This window comes from Malaya genurostris, chromosome 2 (genome assembly GCF_030247185.1).
Source record: "Malaya genurostris strain Urasoe2022 chromosome 2, Malgen_1.1, whole genome shotgun sequence".
NCBI classification, from domain to species: domain Eukaryota; kingdom Metazoa; phylum Arthropoda; class Insecta; order Diptera; family Culicidae; genus Malaya; species Malaya genurostris.
In genome coordinates, this window is record NC_080571.1 from 7,958,241 (window position 1) to 7,980,711 (window position 22,471).

General features: G+C 41.4%; 1 protein-coding gene across 4 annotated transcripts in view; it reads right to left on the reverse strand.

Annotated features, from left to right (window-relative positions):
* LOC131428125 (homeobox protein cut) overlaps nt 1-22,471 on the reverse strand; it is a 363,609-nt gene that overhangs the window by 37,682 nt on the left and 303,456 nt on the right. For 3 of the 4 annotated variants that reach the window (XM_058591804.1, XM_058591803.1, XM_058591806.1), the window contains 3 exons: nt 4,994-5,175; nt 4,460-4,581; nt 1,580-2,779 (listed from right to left, as the gene is read on the reverse strand). In XM_058591804.1, the coding sequence (XP_058447787.1) occupies nt 1,580-2,779; nt 4,460-4,581; nt 4,994-5,175 (1,504 nt within the window). The remainder of the gene's footprint in view (nt 1-1,579; nt 2,780-4,459; nt 4,582-4,993; nt 5,176-22,471) is intronic. The other variant, XM_058591805.1, reaches the window with a different exon arrangement.

Consider the following 22,471-nt stretch of genomic DNA (forward strand, 5'->3'; position numbering starts at 1 on the left):
TTGGAAACTTTGCGAATACAAAACAAATGTTCACAATGCTAACATTTACGAAGCTTGCTGTAGAAAAGATTCATTACAGAAGATTCAATACGAATGGATTAAAATTGTTTTCTAAACTCACTCAAAGAAATTTTCCCAGCAAAAAATAGGCAACCGTTTGTATCAATTTACAACATGGCGGTTCTAAAGTAAGAAGCCGTTTGTCGGTCGAAAACATGAAATAATAAAATTTTAATTACGAATCAATAGCTTTCCGGCTTTGATTTGCTAAAAAAAACTAGAAGGACTCTTTTCTGTTTCACTTTTCCTACCACGCATCAGCGCGGGCTGGCTGGCTGGTTGGCTGGTTGGCATCACAAGTCAAGTGGCGTTTTTTAATCTTTTGTAGCACCGGGATCAAAGTCCTAGACGTAGAAATACACATCCGTTCCGTCGTTGCGCTCGCTTTCGTTGCGCTCGTAAGGTTACGTTACAATCGAAGCCAACCCGTGAGACTCTTCAGCCCATTTAGAGGCGGCTTTTTTTCTCTCTCTGTTGAGTGATTCATCACCAACCAACCCACCAACCAACCAACCAAGCCTACGTTGGGCAAAGGAAGAACTGCCAATTTGGTGAATTTTTGATATTAATCTTTTGGCAGGCTGGGCTGCATCGTTCGGGATCTGGTTGCAATTGAAGGTTCTTCGGCGGAAGATAAATACTACTAGCGAGAAACCCTTTTCCCGGCCGGCGGTTCTGAAATGTTCCTCGAGCAAGCAACCAAATAACAAAAAAAAAGAAGTAAGAACCAAGAGAAATGAAAAGTGCAACGCTCGCTCTTGCGCTTGTTTCGTGAAATCTGTTTGAATAGCGTCGACGAAATGCTACCGCTGGAAAATGCTACTTTGTGCCCGATCCACCACGGCGGGATCGTCTTTCCGATAGATCCCCGGTAGAAACTTTTTTAATAAAATATTATTTATGCTCCCGAGCGCACATTTTTAGCTCGCTAACTTCTCCTGCTCCAGATTCCAAGCGAGAGATGCATTCCGTCGTTTTGGGGGTGTGCAGAAGACAAGGGAAGCTGTGCTATCATTGAGCTTCGAATATTAAAATCGTCTTTTAGGAATAGTTCACCCCGCCCTTTCCGTTTCTGACTGCCGCTGTCTGACAGGTGCTGAAGCTCATTCGGAGGAAAAAAAAAATGGTGAATTTTTAATTGCATGGTTTGAGCGGTAAGAAACTCAAACGGAACGAACTCAAGCTGCATTGCATTGCAAAAGGAGAACGGCGGGGACACAATCGGCCGTCGCTCCAGAAGGAACAATTCACGTTCCCTCGGGGGCAATTCCTAATGAAGATAATAATAAAAATTATATAATAACAACACTGGGCGAGTGAGTGCGTCGCGGTCGAAACAAATTTCGAGCTGAAATGGAACGGAGAATTCGTTTGGCAATTTTAAAATGGTGGCTCGGACTTCCACTCCCGAGCAAACAGGGGAAAAGACGGGGGGCAAGGTCCCTAACAGCTTACAGAACTAACCTACGAATCGACGTAGGTGGTGTAACAAAAACGATTGGAATAACCGATGACTTACCTTTTTTCGGGATCAGCGACTTGAGCAGCAGGACGGCATTTTCATCGCACGCCCAGGCATGCATCTTCCGATAGCTATCGCGTCCTTTTTCGGTTAGTTTGTCCCACGGTTTCGGTTTGGATAGCAGTTCGGATACGGTACCTTGCGAGAGACCCAGCACATACTTGGCGAACAAACGTTGACCGATGTTGTGCACGGAGAGCAGCTCGCGAACTCGTCGCGATATGTGCAGCGTGTCCAGATTCTGATTGGCGTACTTGTCCATGTTGTACCGGAGCATTTCCTGAAGTCTAGCTTCCATCGGATCACCTTTGGGGATGAGAGAATCTCCGAGGCGACCAACCATCGATCCGGGCGGTAGCTGAAGATCATCCGCGAACCGGAATGGACCCCGATCTTGGAAGTGAAACGGTAGACCCTGTATCAGCCCGGAACCCGAGTGCGGTAGCGGTCCCAGGGTATTGTTGTTGTCTTCGAGGGGACTTTTGGACATCCGCATCGGGGTCAGACCACCGCCGTTCAGATGTTCGTCGTGGCGGGAAGTGTCTTGCAGGATTGGTGTGCTGGCGCTCGAGGAATTTTCATGATGGGAACTAGCTTTGTCCTGATCGTGATGGGCTAGATCTGTGGGTGGATGATGGTTCATTAGTAACTGTGGATGGTTGCGAGCGGCGGCGGCGGCAGCTGCTGCGGCCGCTGCGGCAGCCGCAGCCAGTCCTGGAGGGGGTGGTGGCAGCTCCAGACCACGTCGCCAGGTGCTGACAATTTCTTCACCCAGAAACGAGCTAAACTGTTCAACGTTGTGCAGCGGAGGTGGGAGTATGGAGTTGAGTTGGGCTAGGCTTTGGCTACCGGTTGGGGTAACGCCGGTAGATCCACCAACACCACCAGAGCAAGGAGACGGCACAACGTTCGGACTTGAACCCGGTCGGCTCGGGGCTCCAGCCATGGTACTGAGGTTGGTTTCATTACTACTGGTGCTATTTTGATTGTGGTTGCTTAAACCGGTGCTATTGTTACTGTTGTAGTTGTTGTTGTTGTTTTTGTTGCTATTGTTGTTATTGTTGCTAATGCTGTTATAATTGTTGGGCGGGTCGTTATTGGCGTTACAAGCGTTAGCATGAGAGGTGACTAGTGCGGTGCTGCAGCTGCTCGTCGGTGGCGACGAAGCGGGCTTCGGCTGACCGCTCGTTGGAGATCCTGTAACGAGGCGAGTAGGAACAAAAGAAAGAGAGGGTAACACATTAACAGGAGGACGGCACGGCACGGCTCCAGTGTTCCCCGGTTCGAAACAAAACAAAAAAAAAAAAAACAAAACAAAAAACAAAGCAATACAACAACTAACAACACGGAGTGGCGAAAAGCAAGCAAACTTATGTAAAACATGTTTATTTTCCCATGAAATCGAACTGAATAGAGCAGAATAACAATAACAGAAGCCATAAATTTCAATAATTCCATCATCGGCTATAGCCAACTGCGATGCAATCGGGGGAGCTGAGGATGGTTTGTTTCGTGGTAGCACCCACGCAAGGCACGCTTGGATGCTCTCCGGTTGGGTGGGTGCGTGCGTGCGGGGGGTGTGTGTGATGTGTAATTTGAATTCAATAAACTCTTGGAAGACGTGATCGCTCTTTTGCGCCGGTAGTCGGCAGATTTTGTTCCCAGGCTGGCTGATGCGCAAGCAGAAAAAGTGTGATCCGTCAAAAAAAAGCGACGCTTCAGAGATAAGATTTTTAATTTTGATTTTAATTAAAAACTACCGCAAATCGAAGTGGGGTCAGGGAAAATCTGATACGGGATGTTCGCTTTTTTTTCTTGTTTCTGCTGCAGAGGTTATTGTTCAAACAATCATCAGCTCCCCGTAAAATTTGATTTTATTTTTATTGGAGTTTGGCACTGTGTTTTTTTTTCTGTGTTGGTTCAATAGGAAAGATGCGGCAGGACGGAAGGAGAGTGTGATTGAGAGCGCGTGGGAGATTTTCTGTGTTTAATTTAAAAGTTTTTTTTTATTAATGTGAGAATGGAAACAACAGTGCTCGGCAGCAGGTTTCGGGGGGTCTCCGCGTGTGTGTGTTGCTTCTGCTGCTGTTTTGTCAGGGGGTTTCGAGTGGGTGGTAGGAAAATCTGAAAACTAATAAAAATAATACTCCAGTTTTCGATGCTTCGAGGTGAATGAGTGACGAAAGAGTCGCCGGTTGGCATACAATAGCTCATCGAGGTTTGGCGCGTAGGAGGCTAGGATTGAGGAAAGCTACGAAAATTGAGGTCAATCGTGCGATTGTCAAACTTTGATAAGTTCGTGCGCACTGGCGAATAGGAAGTATGATGATGATGATGATGATGATGTTGATGAGAGAGTTTGGGAAGAACAGTTCGGTAAACAGTTTCTGAGTGAGATGCAACAAAATGCAACCAACGTACGCGGCGCTGCACCAGCTGTTCGGAATCGATCTCACCGCGGTGCCGATAGGCCCCGAGCCCGGACCGAGTGGTGCGTGGAGTGTGGAAAGATACATGTCATTAACATGTAAACATCATTACATCTAACGGAGCGAGGTTCCTCGTTGCGCTTTGGAGAAAATTTATTAGTCTTTCGCGCCCAGTGCTGCCAACTGTACCGAGACCTCCGGCGCTGTTTGTTTACAACTGGCGCGGGGCCAATAAAAAACAGTCACTTAATGTTGGCTTGTTTGGGATTTCTTGAATGGTAAGTAATTTGTTATTCATACCAACAAGTAGATCAATAACGTGCCGATAGTAGGTAAAAACTTCGGCAGTGGCGCCGCTGTACGTTGGTTGCATTTTTATTGTAGTCAGTGTTGTTATCGGAGTATGTTGTCTGACTGGGTATGACTAGCAACTGACAGTTAGGCTTACCTTCGGAATTGGACGACTTAATCGCTTCGGTTTGGGCGGCCAGGGCTTTGGTGCGTTCTAGCAGCAGCTCCTGGAACTGCTTTGTGTCGTGTGGTGAACTGAGGTCCACGGATCGCAGAATGCTGCAAAAAAATAAAACAAAAAAAAGGGTTAGATTGTTTGACCTACTGTCGGCAGAAAACCACTGACACATAAATCCGGGGGGGCTTACGTTCGCGAAAACACGGGAAAACGACCGCCGAAAAAATGGTTGGAATTTGATGGATCGGGAGGGAGCGAATATTTCCGCGTGTGCATGCAATGATGTTCATCTCATTTTATTTCCCTAAAAAGGGGTTCTTTTTCGCTTGAAAATATCTCCCTCGGGGGGTGAGCTGTTGTGTTATGTTTTTTTTTTGTTTATGTGGGTAAACAGCGAAAATTGAAGGTAGCGCATTTTTATGATCACGAATCACTACCGCCTTCAGTTATCGGGGTAATGAGATTCAAAAACGTGTCGGCTATAAACGGAGAAAGGTCGGAATCGATACTTACTTGTTTTCCTTCTTCAAATCATCGAAATCCTGCTGTTTCTCGATGCGAGATTCTAACCGCACAATGTGCTGCCGCTTCTCTTCTAGGCGATCCTCTAGCCGCTGGATTTGCAGGTTGTGTGATTCCTGAATATTGGCAATGGCCGTCCGTAACCGGGCCACTTCTTCGAACAGGGACGATATCTACATCGAGAAGATGGAACAGAGAGAGAGAGAAGGTGGTATAAGCTTGATTAATTATCGTTGACATACTGTCATATTGTTTAAGCTGGCGCCACGAAGTACGAGGCAACTTCTTCCTGCGGTTGCCAGCGAATTGACAGCACACACACATACGAATCCTATACATTCCGAAATTAATTAATTTGCCGTCATGTCGTCTTATTGTATATCTATTAAATAGTTATAAATATAAATGGTCTGTTTATTTGCGACTTTCTTGCGCTTTGCGAGTAACGACGGGTCGATTTACTTCCACCGACCGAACTCACTTCTACCCCGAAAGGCAGCTGTCAAATTGGAATTCAAATCACAGACGACACCACCTTACGAAAGGCGGCAAAGGCATCGAGCAATCGAATGCCAGGAATGCTAGAATAAATCTTCGCTCACTCCCAATCTGGCCGGATTTTGCAACCGAAGGAAATCGTTCAATGACTGCTAGTTTTCCCACCCCCTTCTGCGTACGTGTGTTTGTCTGTCGTATTCGCTATGGTAAACTTCACAGTGAAAATGGCAGCATCAGTAACAAATTCACCTCCGATTCGATTCTGATCTGTTTCATTAATTTTCACGTAGTATTCGCCTTCCGAAAACCCGCCTCGCCCACCCCCAGGAGGCGGGGAGGCGATAAATCAAAATTCTAAATACGATACCGCAAATCCTTTCGCTTGAGTTCCACCGGCAGTCAGTCAGTCAGTCAGGCAGGCAGGCAGGCTCTGGGAAGAAAAGGATATTTCGGAAACATCAAATCGGTTTGATGCTGTCAGTCGAAAGTCGGATGGTATGGAATGGAGCGTAAATTTCGTTTAAATCTTTGCTCATTTTCAGACAGAGAAATTTTCAACTATCGCTTGTATAAAGTGCACCTCTGCCACCGACCCTCCGCCGACAGATGTAAGATATATGATGAGAAATTAATATCCCCAATTCTGGTTCGTTTGAGCTTTGAGATTGGGTGGGGGCTGAAACTTGTTCCTGGAAAGAGCGAAAACATCTCTCTTTTCAGTTGAATTCCTCCAAATTGAAGAAAACAAAGCGCCATCGATTTTGACAGCGGACTAGTGGCTGGGTGGCTGCGGGTGGAACTGCGGATGGATAGGAATTTCACCACAGTAAGAAGCTCAATCAAATTGCTGTTGAACCTGCCGGTTGGCTCAATCAAAAGAAAGTTCTTGCAAAGTATTTCATTCTCGCAACAATCAGAGCAGTTCTACGGTTGTTCAACACAATTGGCCGGCGCCGAAAGGCTGGAATGGGGGAAGGAAACTAATTTCGACAATTTTAAACCCAGAAATCAGACGAAACATAGAAAACTCATCAAATTTATTAATAACTGTCTTACTCTGCGCCACCAACCCACCACCCCTTCCACCAATCCCAGTCCACCACTTCACGCAATTCCCATCCGGCGTACGGTATTTTGAATTCGGTTCTCGAGCTCAGCAGGAGACTGGCAGGCAGCGCGGGTAGGTAGAAAAATCGATCGTAAAACTCACCGACATTTTTGACAAATGACAATAATGGTAAAAGCATAGGATTGTTCCTTTCGGTGCGATTCACGAAAATAAAAGGCCAGTGGCGAATAACAAGCGAAATAATAGTAATCATGCGAAAGGCAGCAGCGTTTGTTGGGTAGCGCAAAAAAAATGTATATCAACAACATCGAATATGTGTGTGGTGAGTCTTTTGATAGCTCCTGCTGGTTGAGTAGAGGGAGCTTGAGTGGGGTGGAGGGGGTAGGAATAGGACACTGACCGCGTGGAGCTAATGACGACCGCAATAATGGCCCCTGCTGTTGCTTTCGCTTTAACGGACTGGGGCTTGCCGAGCGCCGCGACGATTCGGACGAGTGCCGGAACATAAAGAAAAGGACATAATTTTTCAATTTTGGCGATCGTTTTGATCCCCTCCATACTACTGGGCCCTTTCAAGTTCACGGTGTAAAAAAATCCAGACAACTAATTCCCGGTCATGAGAGGGCGAGGGGGGTTAGAATACTTACAGTAATGTAATGGATGGTGGGGAGGGAGAAAGGAATGTCACGGAGTGGAATCTACATATTCATAAATAGGGTATAGATTATTGTTGTTGGTAGTCTGCCTGGCGTTATTGTTTTTTTTTTGTATGTTGCTGAAATCTTTGCCTGACCGGTTCCGAACAGAGAAGTTTGGGAGTCTAAGCCGCAAAAGTACTCTTTGTATAGGGTCGGACAGTGTGGACAGAGAATTTTATTGTCCGATTCGGGCTTTTGTTGTGGTTGTCTCCAGTTCGAAGTCTGTTTTTTTTATTCAGTTGCCACTGATAACTGGCTAAAATGTGCGATGGAACATCAAGGCGCCAGCAGGTTTCATCATGACATCTGCCGATTGTATAACTTTGCCATTGATAGTGGAATTTCGTTTGACTTGCTTTGAGAGCTTTTGATGTGACAACGAATCGAGAGAAATGAATGAACAAAATGAACAAATTCTATTCCAAAATAGTGCAAAATTATTCTAAGAAAATAAATTAGTTAGATCGAGTGTGCTAAACCTGGAACTTCACATGTAGTACGTAGCACATGCTTCATCCCATTCGAATCTGTGAAGGTTGTAGGTTAGAATCATGGTTTTTTGTTATTTTGATCAAGAGAGTTCATTTGAATGTAAAACTTTTGAATATAGGCTATCTATACTCAAGTGCTTCAAAATAAGTCGCAATGAATTTCGTGTTGCGAGTTTGGCAATTGTCAAAACGGAGTCGCATTTATATTATTGTTCGGTCTAAACGCATCAGTCGAAGCAGGCACGTACCCAGGATTTCGTTTCGGGAGGGACCCTCAGATAAAAAAAATGTTACTAAATATTTCTTATGTACATAATTTTCGGTGCGCCTTTTACCGGCGTTTTGAACAGAAACTTTTAACTTTTCTACTGGAACTATCACCATTAAGTAGTTAAATAAATTGTTTTGACTTTTAACGAGAGGAGGTTATTGTATTACATTTCTTAACGTTTAACTTAACGTTTCTGTCTCAGATGTCTAAGACCTTCTAAACGTCCATTTCAAGGGCACAAAAATCCACAAGACTTGTGATGATGTGACAGATTTTGAGAAGTGGGCCGGGATAGCTCTCTTGCTTCGATTCGCGGAGAACAGAAAACATCTTCTAAATTTGTAGGTATATTAGTTGATGACCATACAAACTTACTTTGGCTATACTTGTTTCGGTTTTAGGTTTCGAAACTAGCGGTTAAAAATTACAAAACGAAACTCACATCGATTTTTCAGATATGACTTCAGGTTTGAGAACAGAAATTTCAAAGATTTCAACCATGGTTGAAATTGCTCATAGGCTTCATGTAAGGTCCGTTCATTTCGGTCTTTAATCGCTTTAATCGCTTTATTAATGCACGCTAATACGAGGTCTGTTCAAAAAGTTCCCGGAATTTTTTAATTGTGCGCGTCTGGAGAGTCCGGTGGTCAAAATTTTTTTTTATTGTGTTGGTACATATGTCCCTAATGTATGGTGAAATTTTCAGCTGTATTCATTGTTTACATTCTGTCTTGTAGCGCCTGGTGTAGACGTGTTTTTTTGAGCTCGGCGATTTTTGTTAGTTTAAACAATGGAAGAATTGAAGAGTCAAATAATTTGTATTAAATTTTGCGTGAAAAATGAAATAAAGTGTAACCAAGTGTGCGAAATGTTACAGAGAGCCTACGGTGAGTCTGCTATGAAAAAAACAAGTGTTTACGAGTGGTATCAGCGTTTCCAAGATGGCCGCGAAGACGTTGAAGACAACGAACGCTCCGGTCGACCCAGCACGTCAATAATCGATGAAAATGTGGGAAAAGTGGAAAAAATGATTATGGATGATCGCCGAATCACTATTAGAGAAGTTGCTGATGAAGTTGGCATATCAGTTGACTCATACCATCATATTTTTTCAAAGGTTTTGGGCATGAAACGAGTGGCAGCAAATTTCGTTCCAAAACTGCTGAATTTTGATCAAGAATTTTGGCTAAAATCAAGACTTTAATCATGCCCCAAACTCCTTATTCACCAGATATCGCTCCGTGTGATTTTTTTGAAGAGACCCATGAAAGGACTGCGTTTTTCATCGATTGAAGAGATAAAGGCAGAATCGCTGAGAGTGCTACAGAGCATTACAAAAAGTGACTATCAGGGGTGTTTCGAAGACTGGAAAAAACGCTGGCATAAGTGTATTATATCTAGGGGGGATTACTGTGAAGGGGACCATATAGATGTAGACGAATAAATAAATATTTTTTTAGAAAAATGAGAATTCCGGGTACTTTTTGAACAGACCTCGTACTTGCATTGAGGTATACTCCAAAAGTATACTCTGACAATCCCAGAAACCCGGCATCATGATGTTTCCGACCCATTGAGCCTTCCTTTCAGGCACTCGTGTCGCTTCGAAGTACGATTATCGGGTAATCATTCTGTTCTCTGGCGTTTAATAATGAATCCAGCCAAACATGTACTCGCGGTGCGCTTGCGTTCGTCTTTTCAGTTATAAATAAATGTGTGCGGGATCCAGCGGCAGCATATATTTCTCTTCTGCAGAATCTTGCCCAACTATGGCAAGCTTGTGCACACTTTCGCTTTCCGGTAATCCAGTACAATTTAATTATTTTTGTCGTTTATTTTGCCACGGTTTTAAATTTTAAAAATATGATTCGTTTTTGCCTTTCTCATATAGAAAGGTTATGCAATCACTGTGAAAACCGACTTTTAAACCGAGGCCCAGAAAGCCGAGTGTCATATACTATTCGACTCAGTTCGTCGAGTACGCAAAATGTCTCTGAGTGTGTGTGTGTGTGTGTGTGTGTGTGTGCGTATGTGTTTATGTAACGTTTTTTTGCACTAACTTTTCTCGGAGATGGCTGAACCGATTTTCACAAACTTAGATTCAAATGAAAGGTCTTGTGTACAAAATTCCTGAATATTATTTGGATCCGACTTCTGGTTCCGGAGTTATGGAGTAAAATGCGCAAAAAATTAAAATATGTGTTCTAACTTTTCTTATAGATGACGCGACCGATTTTCACAAACTTAGGTTCAAATGAAAGGTCCTATGGTCCCATACGTAATTCCTGTATTTCATTCGGATCCGACTTCCGGATCCGCAAATATAGGGTAAAGTGTGTTAAAACGTTTATACCATCACTGAAAAGAGCGAAAAATCGTAAAAAGTTTTCTAAATCGACCTTAAATTTTCTCCATTTGACAGTTTTTATCAGTAGACGGTCAAACAAACCGATTCCGGTTATTCTTTTAAGAATCGAAGGAAATTATTTTGAAGAATGCCACAGTACTATATATGATTGATATGAGAAAGGCATCATTACACCACTAGGTGGATTGAAACAGGTTTTTTTTCATACGAAAGCTGCCAGCCTGATTTATCACGCAGTGATTTCCTAATCCCTACTATGTTTAATGGGTTTGATTCCCTCTAGAGCAGATATATCCGAGAGAACCATTTCGGGCAAAAAGGTGGATTTAGAAGCAATTGAAGCTCAAAATCATTGGTTTTAGCCATGGTTTTAATGCTCTTGTGAAAGTGAGACCATTTTACAACGATTTCGTGTAGTAATCGTAATCGTAATCGTAACGGTAATCATTTCTACTCCAAAAGTCCAAGCCATGTGATTCCGCATCTGCATGATCAAACACGCTCCTGAAGTGCACTCGCGTTCGTGTTTTTGAAGAATGAGCATTAGGCTAGCTCCGTTGGAAAATATTGAGAAATAAGTCGGAGATGAAGTATTTTCGAGGACGTTAACGTTTTTATTTGATATTTTGTTTTAGTTTTTGTTGGTTGTTTAAAGTCAAAACTTGTAAAGCTATAGAACTTCCCAAAGTAGCCATTCAGGGGTTTTGGTACCTCATGGGTACCGGTTTGTGTTAAAGCGCACATGACTAATTTCAATACTTTTACGTTTCGCATTCAGCTCATCAGTGCATTAGTGGATTATACACTGAAAGACCGAAATCAACATTTTGGCGAAAAAATTAGTTGATTTTCTGATTTTAGTTAGTTATTTTTTTAGATAACTCAAAAAATCTTGCTTTTGCTAATTTAGATTTTTTAGTTCTCATCATCTTAATAATAATAAAATATTAGTTGAAATGGCTATTTTTTAGTTGAATCCAAAAGTAAACGTGCTGTCATTTTTTAGCTAAGGCACACTCAATTCCCATTCAACTAATTTTTTAGTTGAATTAGAAAAATAAAATGTTGTTTTCAACCAACATGAATGGTTGAATTGGCTTCTGCAATCTGCAGCTATATGGCGCGCTGTCACCTAAAAAACGCTAACACTGTAATGACTACTAGCCACTAGATGGCACACTACTACCGAAAAGAATTTTTCAGTCGCGCTTGTCTTTTCTATATTTACAGGTATAGATGCGTCATTTTACTGCGCGAAATCAACTCTCTCACTGAAAACTTTGAGCACTCGGAAAATAAGAACCGAATACTTATTTATTTATTTATTTGTCGTCAAACTATAGTAGACCATTACATTGTATTGATTACATTTTAACACGTGTGATATTTTCTAAAATAAACATTAATGTGCATTATGTTCTAGGACCTAGGTCGTATTGAATTAAAATATTGTTTGAGCTGGGCTGTCGTCATTGTAAAGTCAATTGCTCCGCAATGCTTATTATAAGTTGACATCATTTGATTTAATGGGCCAAATTTAGCATAGTTGGTACGATAATGACTTATATAGAATATAGCTCGGTTTCGTAATTGTCGGGAAGGTATATAAAAATTAAGTTTAGACAGAAGTACAGATGAATCAACCCGATGTGTAACGATGTTATGTATGAATGAAACCATTAATTGTTCTCGACGCTCTTCTAGTGTGTGGATGTCAATGAGCATGCAACGAGCTTTGTATGATGGTAGAGGAAATCTTGCCCAACCTAACTTACGGAGTGCAAATAATAGGAATTGCTTTTGAACTGATTCTATACGTTCCTTGTGAGTGATTGAGAATGGGGACCAAACAATGCTACAATATTCAAGTATAGACCTTACGTAGGCAATATATAATGTTTTAATCGTGTAAGGATCGCAAAAATTATAGCTGAAGCGTTTTATAAATGCAAGCATGTTATTAGCTTTGCCTATTATCGTATTATAGTGATCGATGAAAGTCAACTTTTTATCTAAAATTACTCCTAGATCTCTAATTCTAATACATCTTTCTACTGTTTGATCGCCTAGTTTAATTGTGATATCTGGTGTGTTTTGTTTCCTACTGAAAGCTATTACTTTACATTTATTGACATTTAGTTTCAAAAGGCTTTTGTTACACCAGACATGGAACGTTTGCACTTCATCTTGAAATACCACCTTGTCTACATCACTTTTTATTTCTAGGAAGAGTTTCATGTCATCGGCATAAATCAACACTTTTATGTGTTTTAAAATAAGAGATATATCGTTTACAAATAAAATGAATAAGAGAGGGCCTAGATGAGAACCTTGTGGAACTCCTGAGGTTACTAGGACATGGTTGGATATCCTCCCTTTAAATCGAACCATTTGCTGACGATCAGTCAAATACGACTCAAGCCATTTGAGTAGTTCAGGACCAGTTCCTATTTTTTGTAGTTTGAATAATAACATAGGTATATCAATGCGATCAAATGCTTTGCTGAAGTCAGTATAGAGAGCTTCTATGTAATTACCCTTATCCATAGCAGCCAGTGAGTAATTGACAAATTCGAGTAAATTTGTATTAGTTGAGCGACCCTTAAAAAATCCATGCTGCATATTAGTGATTCTATTTTTAACTTGATAAAACATCTTTTCATTGATTATCGCTTCAAAAAGTTTAGGAATGCAGGAGATAATTGCAATTCCTCGATAATTACACACATCTGATTTTTTTCCACTTTTGTAAATCGGTACCAAATAGGAGTCCTTCCATATTTTAGGAAAAATACCGGTCATGAGTGATTTATTGAAAAGCCAAAACAAGGGTGTGGCTAGTTCTAACGATAGTTTTTTCATGAATATGGGAGGAATTCCATCAGGTCCGGGACCTTTAGAGATATCTAATTTATTTAGCGCTTGCATAATATCTTGGACGCTAATGTTATGAATATTAATGTCACAAGCATGTTCAGGGAAGAAATTAAAATATTCACGGTTTCGATCCTCTTCGGAAAACGTAGTATAGGTTTCTTGGAAGTAATTTGCAAATAGTGTACAAATATCTTCCGAGTTGTCTGCAATCTTATCCTTGAAAAACATTTTTGAGGGAAAATTATTAGATTTCAGTTTTTGTTTTACGTAATTGAAGAAATTCTTCGGGCAAGATTTGATTTCACTCTCCGTTTTTGAATAGTACTCCTCGGAAGCGATTTCAATTGCCAGATTCAATTGATCACAAGTTTGTAAGTAAGTTCCTAAGTTGACGCTACTACTGTCTCTTTTATATTTTTTATGGGCCTTCTGTTTTCGATTTTTTAGATTTTTAATGTTATCATTATACCATATTGGATATTTATAGTTAAGTCGTCGTCTGATTCTCTTAAAAGGTACCTGATCATTAATAGTATCAAATAAGATCTTATAAAACATTTCCACAGAAGTTTCAACATTAGACTCCCTGAAAATGGTTTGCCAATCAATGTTACTTAATTTTAACTTTATGTTATCATAATTTGCCAAGTCATACTGAAAGACCTCGTCATACTCATATTCATCGGGTCTATTATACTCATGAATAAATATGGACAACTCAATTGCAGTGTGAAATCTTTCATTTTTCCATAAGGGGGTAAGGGATTCGGTAAGACAGAAGTCTTCTTGTGAATTTGTTAGTAAAAAATCTAAGTAACAGTTTTGCTGATTTTTAACGTAATTAATTTGGTTGAGTCCTAAGCATGCAACTTGATCAAAGATATATTGGAGGGTTTCATTTTCTCCTACCACTGGTAGGAGGATGCTCTCATTTTCTGAGTCTGGGAAAAAGTCAATGTCACGTTGATTGAAGTCACCATAAATGTGTACTTTCACTTCGGAAGGAAGGTTAGTTATGATTTCTTCAGCACTCTGGAAAAACTTTTCATATACTTCTTTACGGGTGTTGTTTGGGGGAAAATACACTGAGCAGAAAATATGTGTTTCCTCTGCCAGACGAGTTTTCACCCATACGTGCTCGAATTCTTTAATTTTTCTAGTGGTTATGATCTCAGCATTAAATTTTGTAGAAATAGCAATTAGTACTCCACCACCCGATCTCTTATCAGACATTTGTAAATCGCGATCATCTCTGAACACATTGTAATTATTGCCGAAAACTTCTTCACTCCTAACACTTTCATCCCAGCTTGTTTCTGTAGCTAAGATTATTGCATAAGAACTACTTAATATTTTATTACAAATTTCAGTCATTTTCAACGCACTTTTCATTCTATTAAAATTCTGGCCATAAACTATGACCTCCAATGATGACTTATTAAATTGTGCAGCATTTGGATGATAAGCATTATAATCAATAGAGTTGTCGTCGTTTTCTTCTCCTAAGGGGTGTGTCAATGACGCCGAAAACAAGAGTGTTGAGAATTGAGCGCGCCGTACAAAGTAGCTGACGCACCTTTTGGAGTCATCGGGTTGCATCGTTGCGGCGATCGTCGTGAGTCATTCGCTGGATATGGATTCAATATCTCACCTCTTTGGAATTGAATGGTTGGTCTATTATTTGCTAACGGTCTAGAAAAGCGGTCTTTCGCAGCAGCAAGAAGTACTCTGTCTGGTGGGAGGACGCTGTTGGGTTGTCTTCGTATTAGATGATCATTACTAGGATAACATGAGCCACGAATATTGCAATTCTCATTGTAATTACTATGATTTCTTAAATTGTTGCTGCTGTTGTTTACAGTGTTGTTCATTTTCAAATTCTTGAATAACTTCTTTTGCTTTTTGTGACTTCTAGCTTTTGCAGCTTGTTTCTGCTGATGTAGTCTTCTAGATTCTCGCGCATCGTAGTCACTCCAGTCCGATTTCCATACTTTTTTAGTGCCAAGAAAGCGCCATCCAGAATTATCTACTTTGCATAATTCTGCCGCCAAACTGAGGCCTGAGGCATTGGACACTGGTATTTGCACAGGTTTCTTCGCTGCTACCAAATGTTTTGACAAAGACTTGATTTCGTCAAGAATGTCAATGGCCAATGTCGAACTTACGTTCATGGTGCAGCTGGCCGCAGTATCAAGAGATAGCTGGTTGATATGGTTTAGCTCGTTATTCAGTTAGTCAGTTTTTTTAAGTCATTGTACACGTTTTCCTTCATTGCTGACATTGCTGTATCGAACAATGAGGTGACATGGTTTTTAATGGCAACAACACTGCCGGTCAAGCTGCTATTTTTGTTTATTGAAATCAATTCATTTTTTATAGTCGTAAGCAATATTTCTTGGGCATCTATAGCCTCATGAACTAAGCTTGGCTTCTCTTGTTGCATCGAAAGTTTATGCACAACTTCCGTGTTTGAATGGAGTTGACGTTCAAGAAGCTTTTGTTGTTCAACTAGTCTATCGAGGTCCATTTTTGCGTTAACAAGCTCTTGACAGGACTCACAGCACGGCAGTATATAAGAGTTTACGTCAATAACTCTTCTATCCCTTCTCCGCAGTGAACCCCGCTGAATAGACACTCCAACACAGGTGGCGTGAAATTTTCGTGGGCATCCAACACATGTCCACATAACCGAGTCGACGGTGGTATCCAAAGCACAAATTTCGCAGGTCATAGTGAATAATAAACAAAAAGCAATACTGTTTTGATTAAAAAGCAAATTAAATAAACTCGCGCACCGCGACTCTTGGAGCAAATTAAAAACGCGTCCGAACTGGTTGACGACTGGTTGTTAGCTCGCAGTAGTACACCAGACGGCGTAGTCCGGAAGGTGGGAAGAAACAAAAAACTTCGTTTGACATATTCAAATAACGTGCAACATTCGAAACTCACTTCACTGTTCCACGCAAAAGCATTATTACGCACAATCGCATCAAATGCGCGAAAATTCTGAATAAATACACTTTCCACTAACAGTTTACGACATTTTTACATAACGGTTAAGAAATTTAAATATGGATATATCGTAACAAATGCGAAAAACATCAAAATAATTTGCAAGCAGTTTCAACAAGACTATCCTTTTTAGCTTTTTAATTGATTGTTTTGCTTTGACAATTCTCATGAGTTTTTGGCTCAAAAACTTGTTAATAAAACCAATTTAATTTCTGTTTTCTTTGTGCTGTCTTTCAGCAATGATGGTGATAGAGTCAAATTTCCTGATTTTTATCACAAAATTAATTGTCAATGAGAATTTCGTGTTGGATTGAGATATTACTGGTTTGTGTCCAACTAAACACATTTTCTAAAAACAAGAGTTTTTTTCAGCAAAAAAATCTAAATTTCAACTAAATCAATAGTTATTTTGGAAATTTTGTTGTTAAAATCAACTAATTCAAAAACAGTAATATGAATTAGACGCAGAGCTAATTTCGGTAGTTCCATCCGTGAGGTGGCATTAGCAGTTCAACATAATCTGTTGCAGTGCACTGATGAGCTGAATGTGAAACGTAAAAACATTCCTAAAGTTACAAAAAACGAAAAGGAAAACGTTGGGATAATGATATATTTTGTAAGCATTTCTTTCAAATCGTCCGAACGTAAAGAATTTGTTTTGATGATGAAATTAAACTGAAAATGTTGATGAAAAAAAAAACATTTTTCATAAAAGTTGTTTAAGTAATTTAAATTGTCTGTTTCTTGAGAAAGCGAACAACGTTTTTTTTTTTTCAGAGTTCAACTTCGTACAACTTCATCGGGGACACCATTTTTGTAAAATTAATAGTTTCGGAGTTACCACGATTTGCGGAATGTATATGCAAAAAAAAACAGAATAAACCTTTTCCAAAAATACGTCCTGAGTCGAATTGGCATTCCTGTGCAAACTTGAGTCTTGAGTCGAATAGGCTTTCACCTGTGCAAAACCATTTGTTTGTCATACTTAGGATGTGTGCAAAGTTTCCAAATCGAAGCCAGTCGATCTTGAGTTTTCTACCTTTTCTTCTGTTGGTGATTATTTTCGCGACACACTACTGATGAAACGAAACGCAATAAAATCGGTGATCCAAAACTTCGTTTCCAAAGTGTACAGAATAATTGCATGGCTAGTGGAAGAACCCTACTGTCAGTAAGAATCCTGTCAGATCGGGATTCGAACATACGACAACAGGCTTGCGAGGTGTCTTTTACTTTTTTACCACCGACACCGGATTTTTCTAATGCGGAATTTTTCAACAACTTCAAATTACGACTAACTGATGATCAATGAAAGGTTTAGTCGAAACATATTAAACAGAAATATATTGAAATACTTCCTACTCTGAGCGATCAATTCAAATTTGAACAGGGAAGCAAATGTCCGGGCAATCGGATGCAGGAACTTCGTCACCTCTTCCGGGCAGTATACTTGATTTTTTTCTTCGTTCGCGTAATTATTCCGTAACACCTCACTAAGCAAAACAGTACGACAACCGGCACAAAACTCCGCCCCTTCGATGAATGCAAATAATTATAGAAAATGCGCACAGATATCCATACTCAAAAGCACATTCATGCAGATTGTGCACCTGAATTAATCAGGGTAATGACACCGTTCAGCAGCTCATCGCGACCGCCAGCCTCAGCCTTGCCGCTGAGTCGGTAATGAGTGTATCAATTTCAATAGATTGATGTCGGTCGGTCGGTTCGTCGGATAGACGGAATGGATGGAAAATTATGGAAAGCCGCGTTCGTCATTTGCCCTGCACGCCCGATGGGAGTCCGTTGAATAGAGGACAAATCGTTAAAATTCAAGTGGTGGCAAACTTTCAAGTGCTGTCTCCTGCTTTTAATTACGGCATGGCAGTTTTTTTTTACCCTACCCTATCTCCGACCAAACCAACCGGAGCTGGCATAGATCGATACCCGGGATAGGAACTCTCATCTCATCTCTTCCGGTCCCGTGGTTCGAACGAACGCAATTACATTACCGAGTTGTAAATGTACAAATAAATAATATTTTTCAATATTTTCCCCGGTGCTGGTCGCGCTCGTTTGACGCTGCTGATGTTGTTGTTGTTGTGCCGGGGGTCGGGACGGGCCGTGCCAGGACAGGGTACTTGAGCGAGGTCTGACGAGGATGAGTGGATGTCGTTTCTGCGCTCCGCCATCGGTTGGGAAGAGGTAACCACGAATTCGAGAATAATGTGATAGATAATCTTGATGATGCTGCTGCTGCTGGCTGCCGCCTGCCGGTTTTTTTTCTGGGTTTTTCGGGTAGACATCATTGTACGAGTCCGAACCGACTGATATTTGCCGAAAAAGCACATGAAACAGAAAGTAACGGTCGAGTGATTTGAAATGGTAATACCAAGAGGTATATATCATTTTTTGGCTTCTCGTTCCGGATTTTTTCTCTCTATCTTTCTCCGGCAAGAGATGTTCTCACCAGCATCTGGCCGGGAAGGACTCATCAAGTAATATCTGAAAGCCTCCTACCACCCGTTCACCGCTTGGCACGTATATTTATAAAATTTATATCTATTTACATACATCTAGGCGCTGGCGTTGGTCGTGTGGTCCTTTTTTCGGTTGCCAGTTGAGGACATGGCACCGGAATCGGAACTGAAACCTGAGCAACATTAGACATTCACACTGTCGGTCGTTGGCCAGAGAGGCAGTTGTGGAATAACAGAGAAAAAAAAACAACTGAGAACGAAATCCCTTCAGGAAAAGGATTATTTTTTCGCCTGCAAGTAGACAACTGGCAACACATGGCCCCCGCCAGTTCGTTCGCTCGCTCGCTCGCCTATGAGTTATGGATAGACAGTCGAACGAGCTCTTGGTTTTGAAGACTGTTTCCTATCCCTCGCCAAACAGCACAGACAGTTGATCTGGATTAGAAACCTCAGCTTACGTAATGTCAAAGTCGAACTAAAAGGAATCCTGTGTCGTCCAGCAGTGAGCAGCGACTGTGCGAACTGTCGAGCGTTCGTTCGGTCACCAGAGGACATCAGCAATAGTAATGAAAATAAATCGACGCCGCAGAAAGCATCAGTCCAGGCTCGGAGTGTAGATTCATATTTACATTCGGCCCGGATCATAAATTAGTCAATATTTGGTTCGCAGTTCCACGCTGGAACTGTAGTCACCGTGGTCGTTGTCGCAGTTCTCGTCATCATCGTCGTCGTCGTCGTCGTAGTCGTCATCGCCCACTCAATGATTAATCAAAAGTTACACCATCCTAGTGGAGTGGTGAATAGAAGGGAGCAAAAAAAAATAAAAAAACGCCAAAGAGAAAGCACTCATTTGACAAATAATGAAAAATTGACATTTCGCATGGTCTCTCGGTTGGTCTCCCCGTTCGTCCGTCGTGTCGATCGAACCATTGCTTGGTCACCCCATAATCACCATAATCGTAATAAATGGCATAAGAATTAGGTGTGCCAACCCCTCCCCAATTCTAGTGACCCACCTTTCGGTACTACCGCCACATTTCTGTCAGTTTGAATTTGTCATCATTAGTCACAGAGAGGACGACGGCAAATAAAAATCTTCTCAGTCCAGTTGACCGAATCTGTAATTAATATCGATTTTCGCAAAACGTCTCCTTACATGTTTGCTCTTCGTTAGCCACTTTGTTCGGGCAGTCCATCCGCACATCGATCTTTTAACATGCTGTTTTTAACCTAATAATCTCCAAATATTATTTCAAAACAGCAAGCAGATCACTTTCCTACCTCCCGCACCGAGAACTTCGCAACAATAGCAATCGTAGCAATCGTAGCAATCGCCCTGCAGGGAAAGGATCGGATTTTTCGTCGTCGTGGCTAACTAGACGACCATTACAAACACCGAACCGGCGTCGATTTGAAAAACATAAAATTTATGTTACAGTTTCATATCTTTCCCCTAGGCTCCTCGCTTGTGTCTGGATCTCTGCTAGAGCGAGGGACGTGAGGGCCTAATCCAAACATCGCGTAAAATCCGGTCCCGGACAACGACGCCGACGACGACGACGATGGATCGACATGATTTGAATAAAGATAAAACAAGAAACAAGCGTTCCTTTTCGAAACGGATGGAAACGGGTGCCACGCGCGCAATGGAATATCCGCATCCGTCATGTCCGTAACTAGCGTATGGCGGTTCACACCGTTGGAAATCGTCGTTTTTTTGTTCCTGGGAGCCCGGATGGGATTTCTTCGAGTAATGCTCCTACGGCGGAAATTTACTGGAGATTCAAGTAAGCTGTCCAACCTCAATCAGTTCAAATCGAATAGAGTTTAGTTTATTAGTTAATGGCGGTATGAGAGTCTTTTGTCGAGCGTCAATAAATGGGTGGCGTTTTTTTTGTTTCCTATTTCAACTGCCATTTGAATAGAAGGGGTGAAACATGATACGGTGAATATATCACTTTTTTTTCTATTCGACGGATAACAAAAGCACACGCAAAAACAGGACCTTCGGTGTGAACGAATAGCAGCTTCCAGTCCAAAAAAAAAGATGAAAATATATAAGTAATAATCATTAGAAAGGGAGCCCCGAACCAATGACAACCGAACGGATCGGGGTCCTTTCGTGAGCGTGTAAATGGAAAAAGGTAATGTGGAACCCTTTCCTCGCTGTTGTTTTTCGTGCGCCAAAAAAAAAAATGAAGTGCCTATGAAGCTGGCGCGGGTAGCACTCGGGATGGAATGATTTTTACACATCACATAAGTAACATTATAAAACATAAATTTATGCTTGCACGAGACAAGGGAACCTTTATGCTAACACCGCCTGCGGGTTATGCTACCCGCGTGACGGCTATCCCGGACTGCGCCTGCCTGTAGATAATATCTAAGATCCGTCATTGTGTCATATCAAGATCGGTGAAAAATTGCCTCCCCCTACTGATGCTGATTCTGCCGGAATGGCATCAAACTCCGCTCCGCCGGATCTGTCTCGTGATGGGTTGTCTGATCCATTAGCGAAAATGCTGCTTTGTGGCTTTCTTTCTCTTGTGATGCTGAAGAGGCACACCGACAACAACGATAGATAGACAGAGAGCGAGCGACACGACTCGACTCGACTCGACTCGAAGGACTCATTATTGAAATGCATTTCCGTAATGGATTTATAGACATCGGTGAATGAAAATAGATAATAGCAATTTTTCTGACTGTCTCCGGGTTTTTTGTACCGAAGGGAGCCGTTAAGTGATATGAAAATTATCCTTTCTCAGCGAGATAAGGGTGATTAAATCCGGGGGTTACCTCGTCCGGGGCCGGTGTCGCACTTGGTATTTTAGCGGTATGTACCTGAAAGGAAAAGAGAGCGGAAAGAGAGAGACGTTGGTAAATTTTGCTATGTTTAGACAAACTATAAATCATAATCAAATTCGCGCAATTCGGGCTAAAATGGGACCCCTCAATTAGGACCGGAAACCCGGCTTCCTATCTGATTCGAGTGCAAAGCATTCGACTATAATTCGTTTAAAAGTCAGAAACAATTTTTAACCAATAATAAATGTAACTCCTTCTGCTCGGTAGAATTTATGCCCAGGGAACGGAGTAGTGCCGATAGTGCCGAAAGGGGGTAGTTGTGCCGGGGGTGCTTATCTGCTTAGTTTACTGTGCATTTCAACCCACTGCTGTTGTAGCGACCGGTTAGAAGAAGGGAAACATATTTCTATGTATTATTTATTCGGAGCAGGACCTTTCGTAGTCATTTGATTGAAAATGTTGGCTGTCGGTTGTAAGCGATAAAAGATAACAGAAATCCAGAGTTGACTATTTAGGAAAATCTATACAATAATACTTGAAAACGAGTGCAGTTTAATCAATTACGTCGAAGTCTACCCATTTTACTGAATTCTGTCAGTAACGATCCTTCGCTCAAATGGACCACAGTGTCGTAAAAATCAAATGAAGCAAATGAGCGAAAAAATCTCCGCCATAAATTTATGCACTGAATTTAATTAGCCAACTGGCTGCCCTTCCAGGCTGGCGAGTTCCACCGTTCCGCAAGAAACTGCTCTTAATCAGCGGAAAATCCTGCTTCTCGTTCGTTTAATTTCCCATTAAAATACATTCGCACGCTCCTCCAGGGGACTTCGATTCAACCATCGAATGCTGCAATGAAGTGTCCTCAGCTGGCCGCCACTCGAACGGCACTAGCTC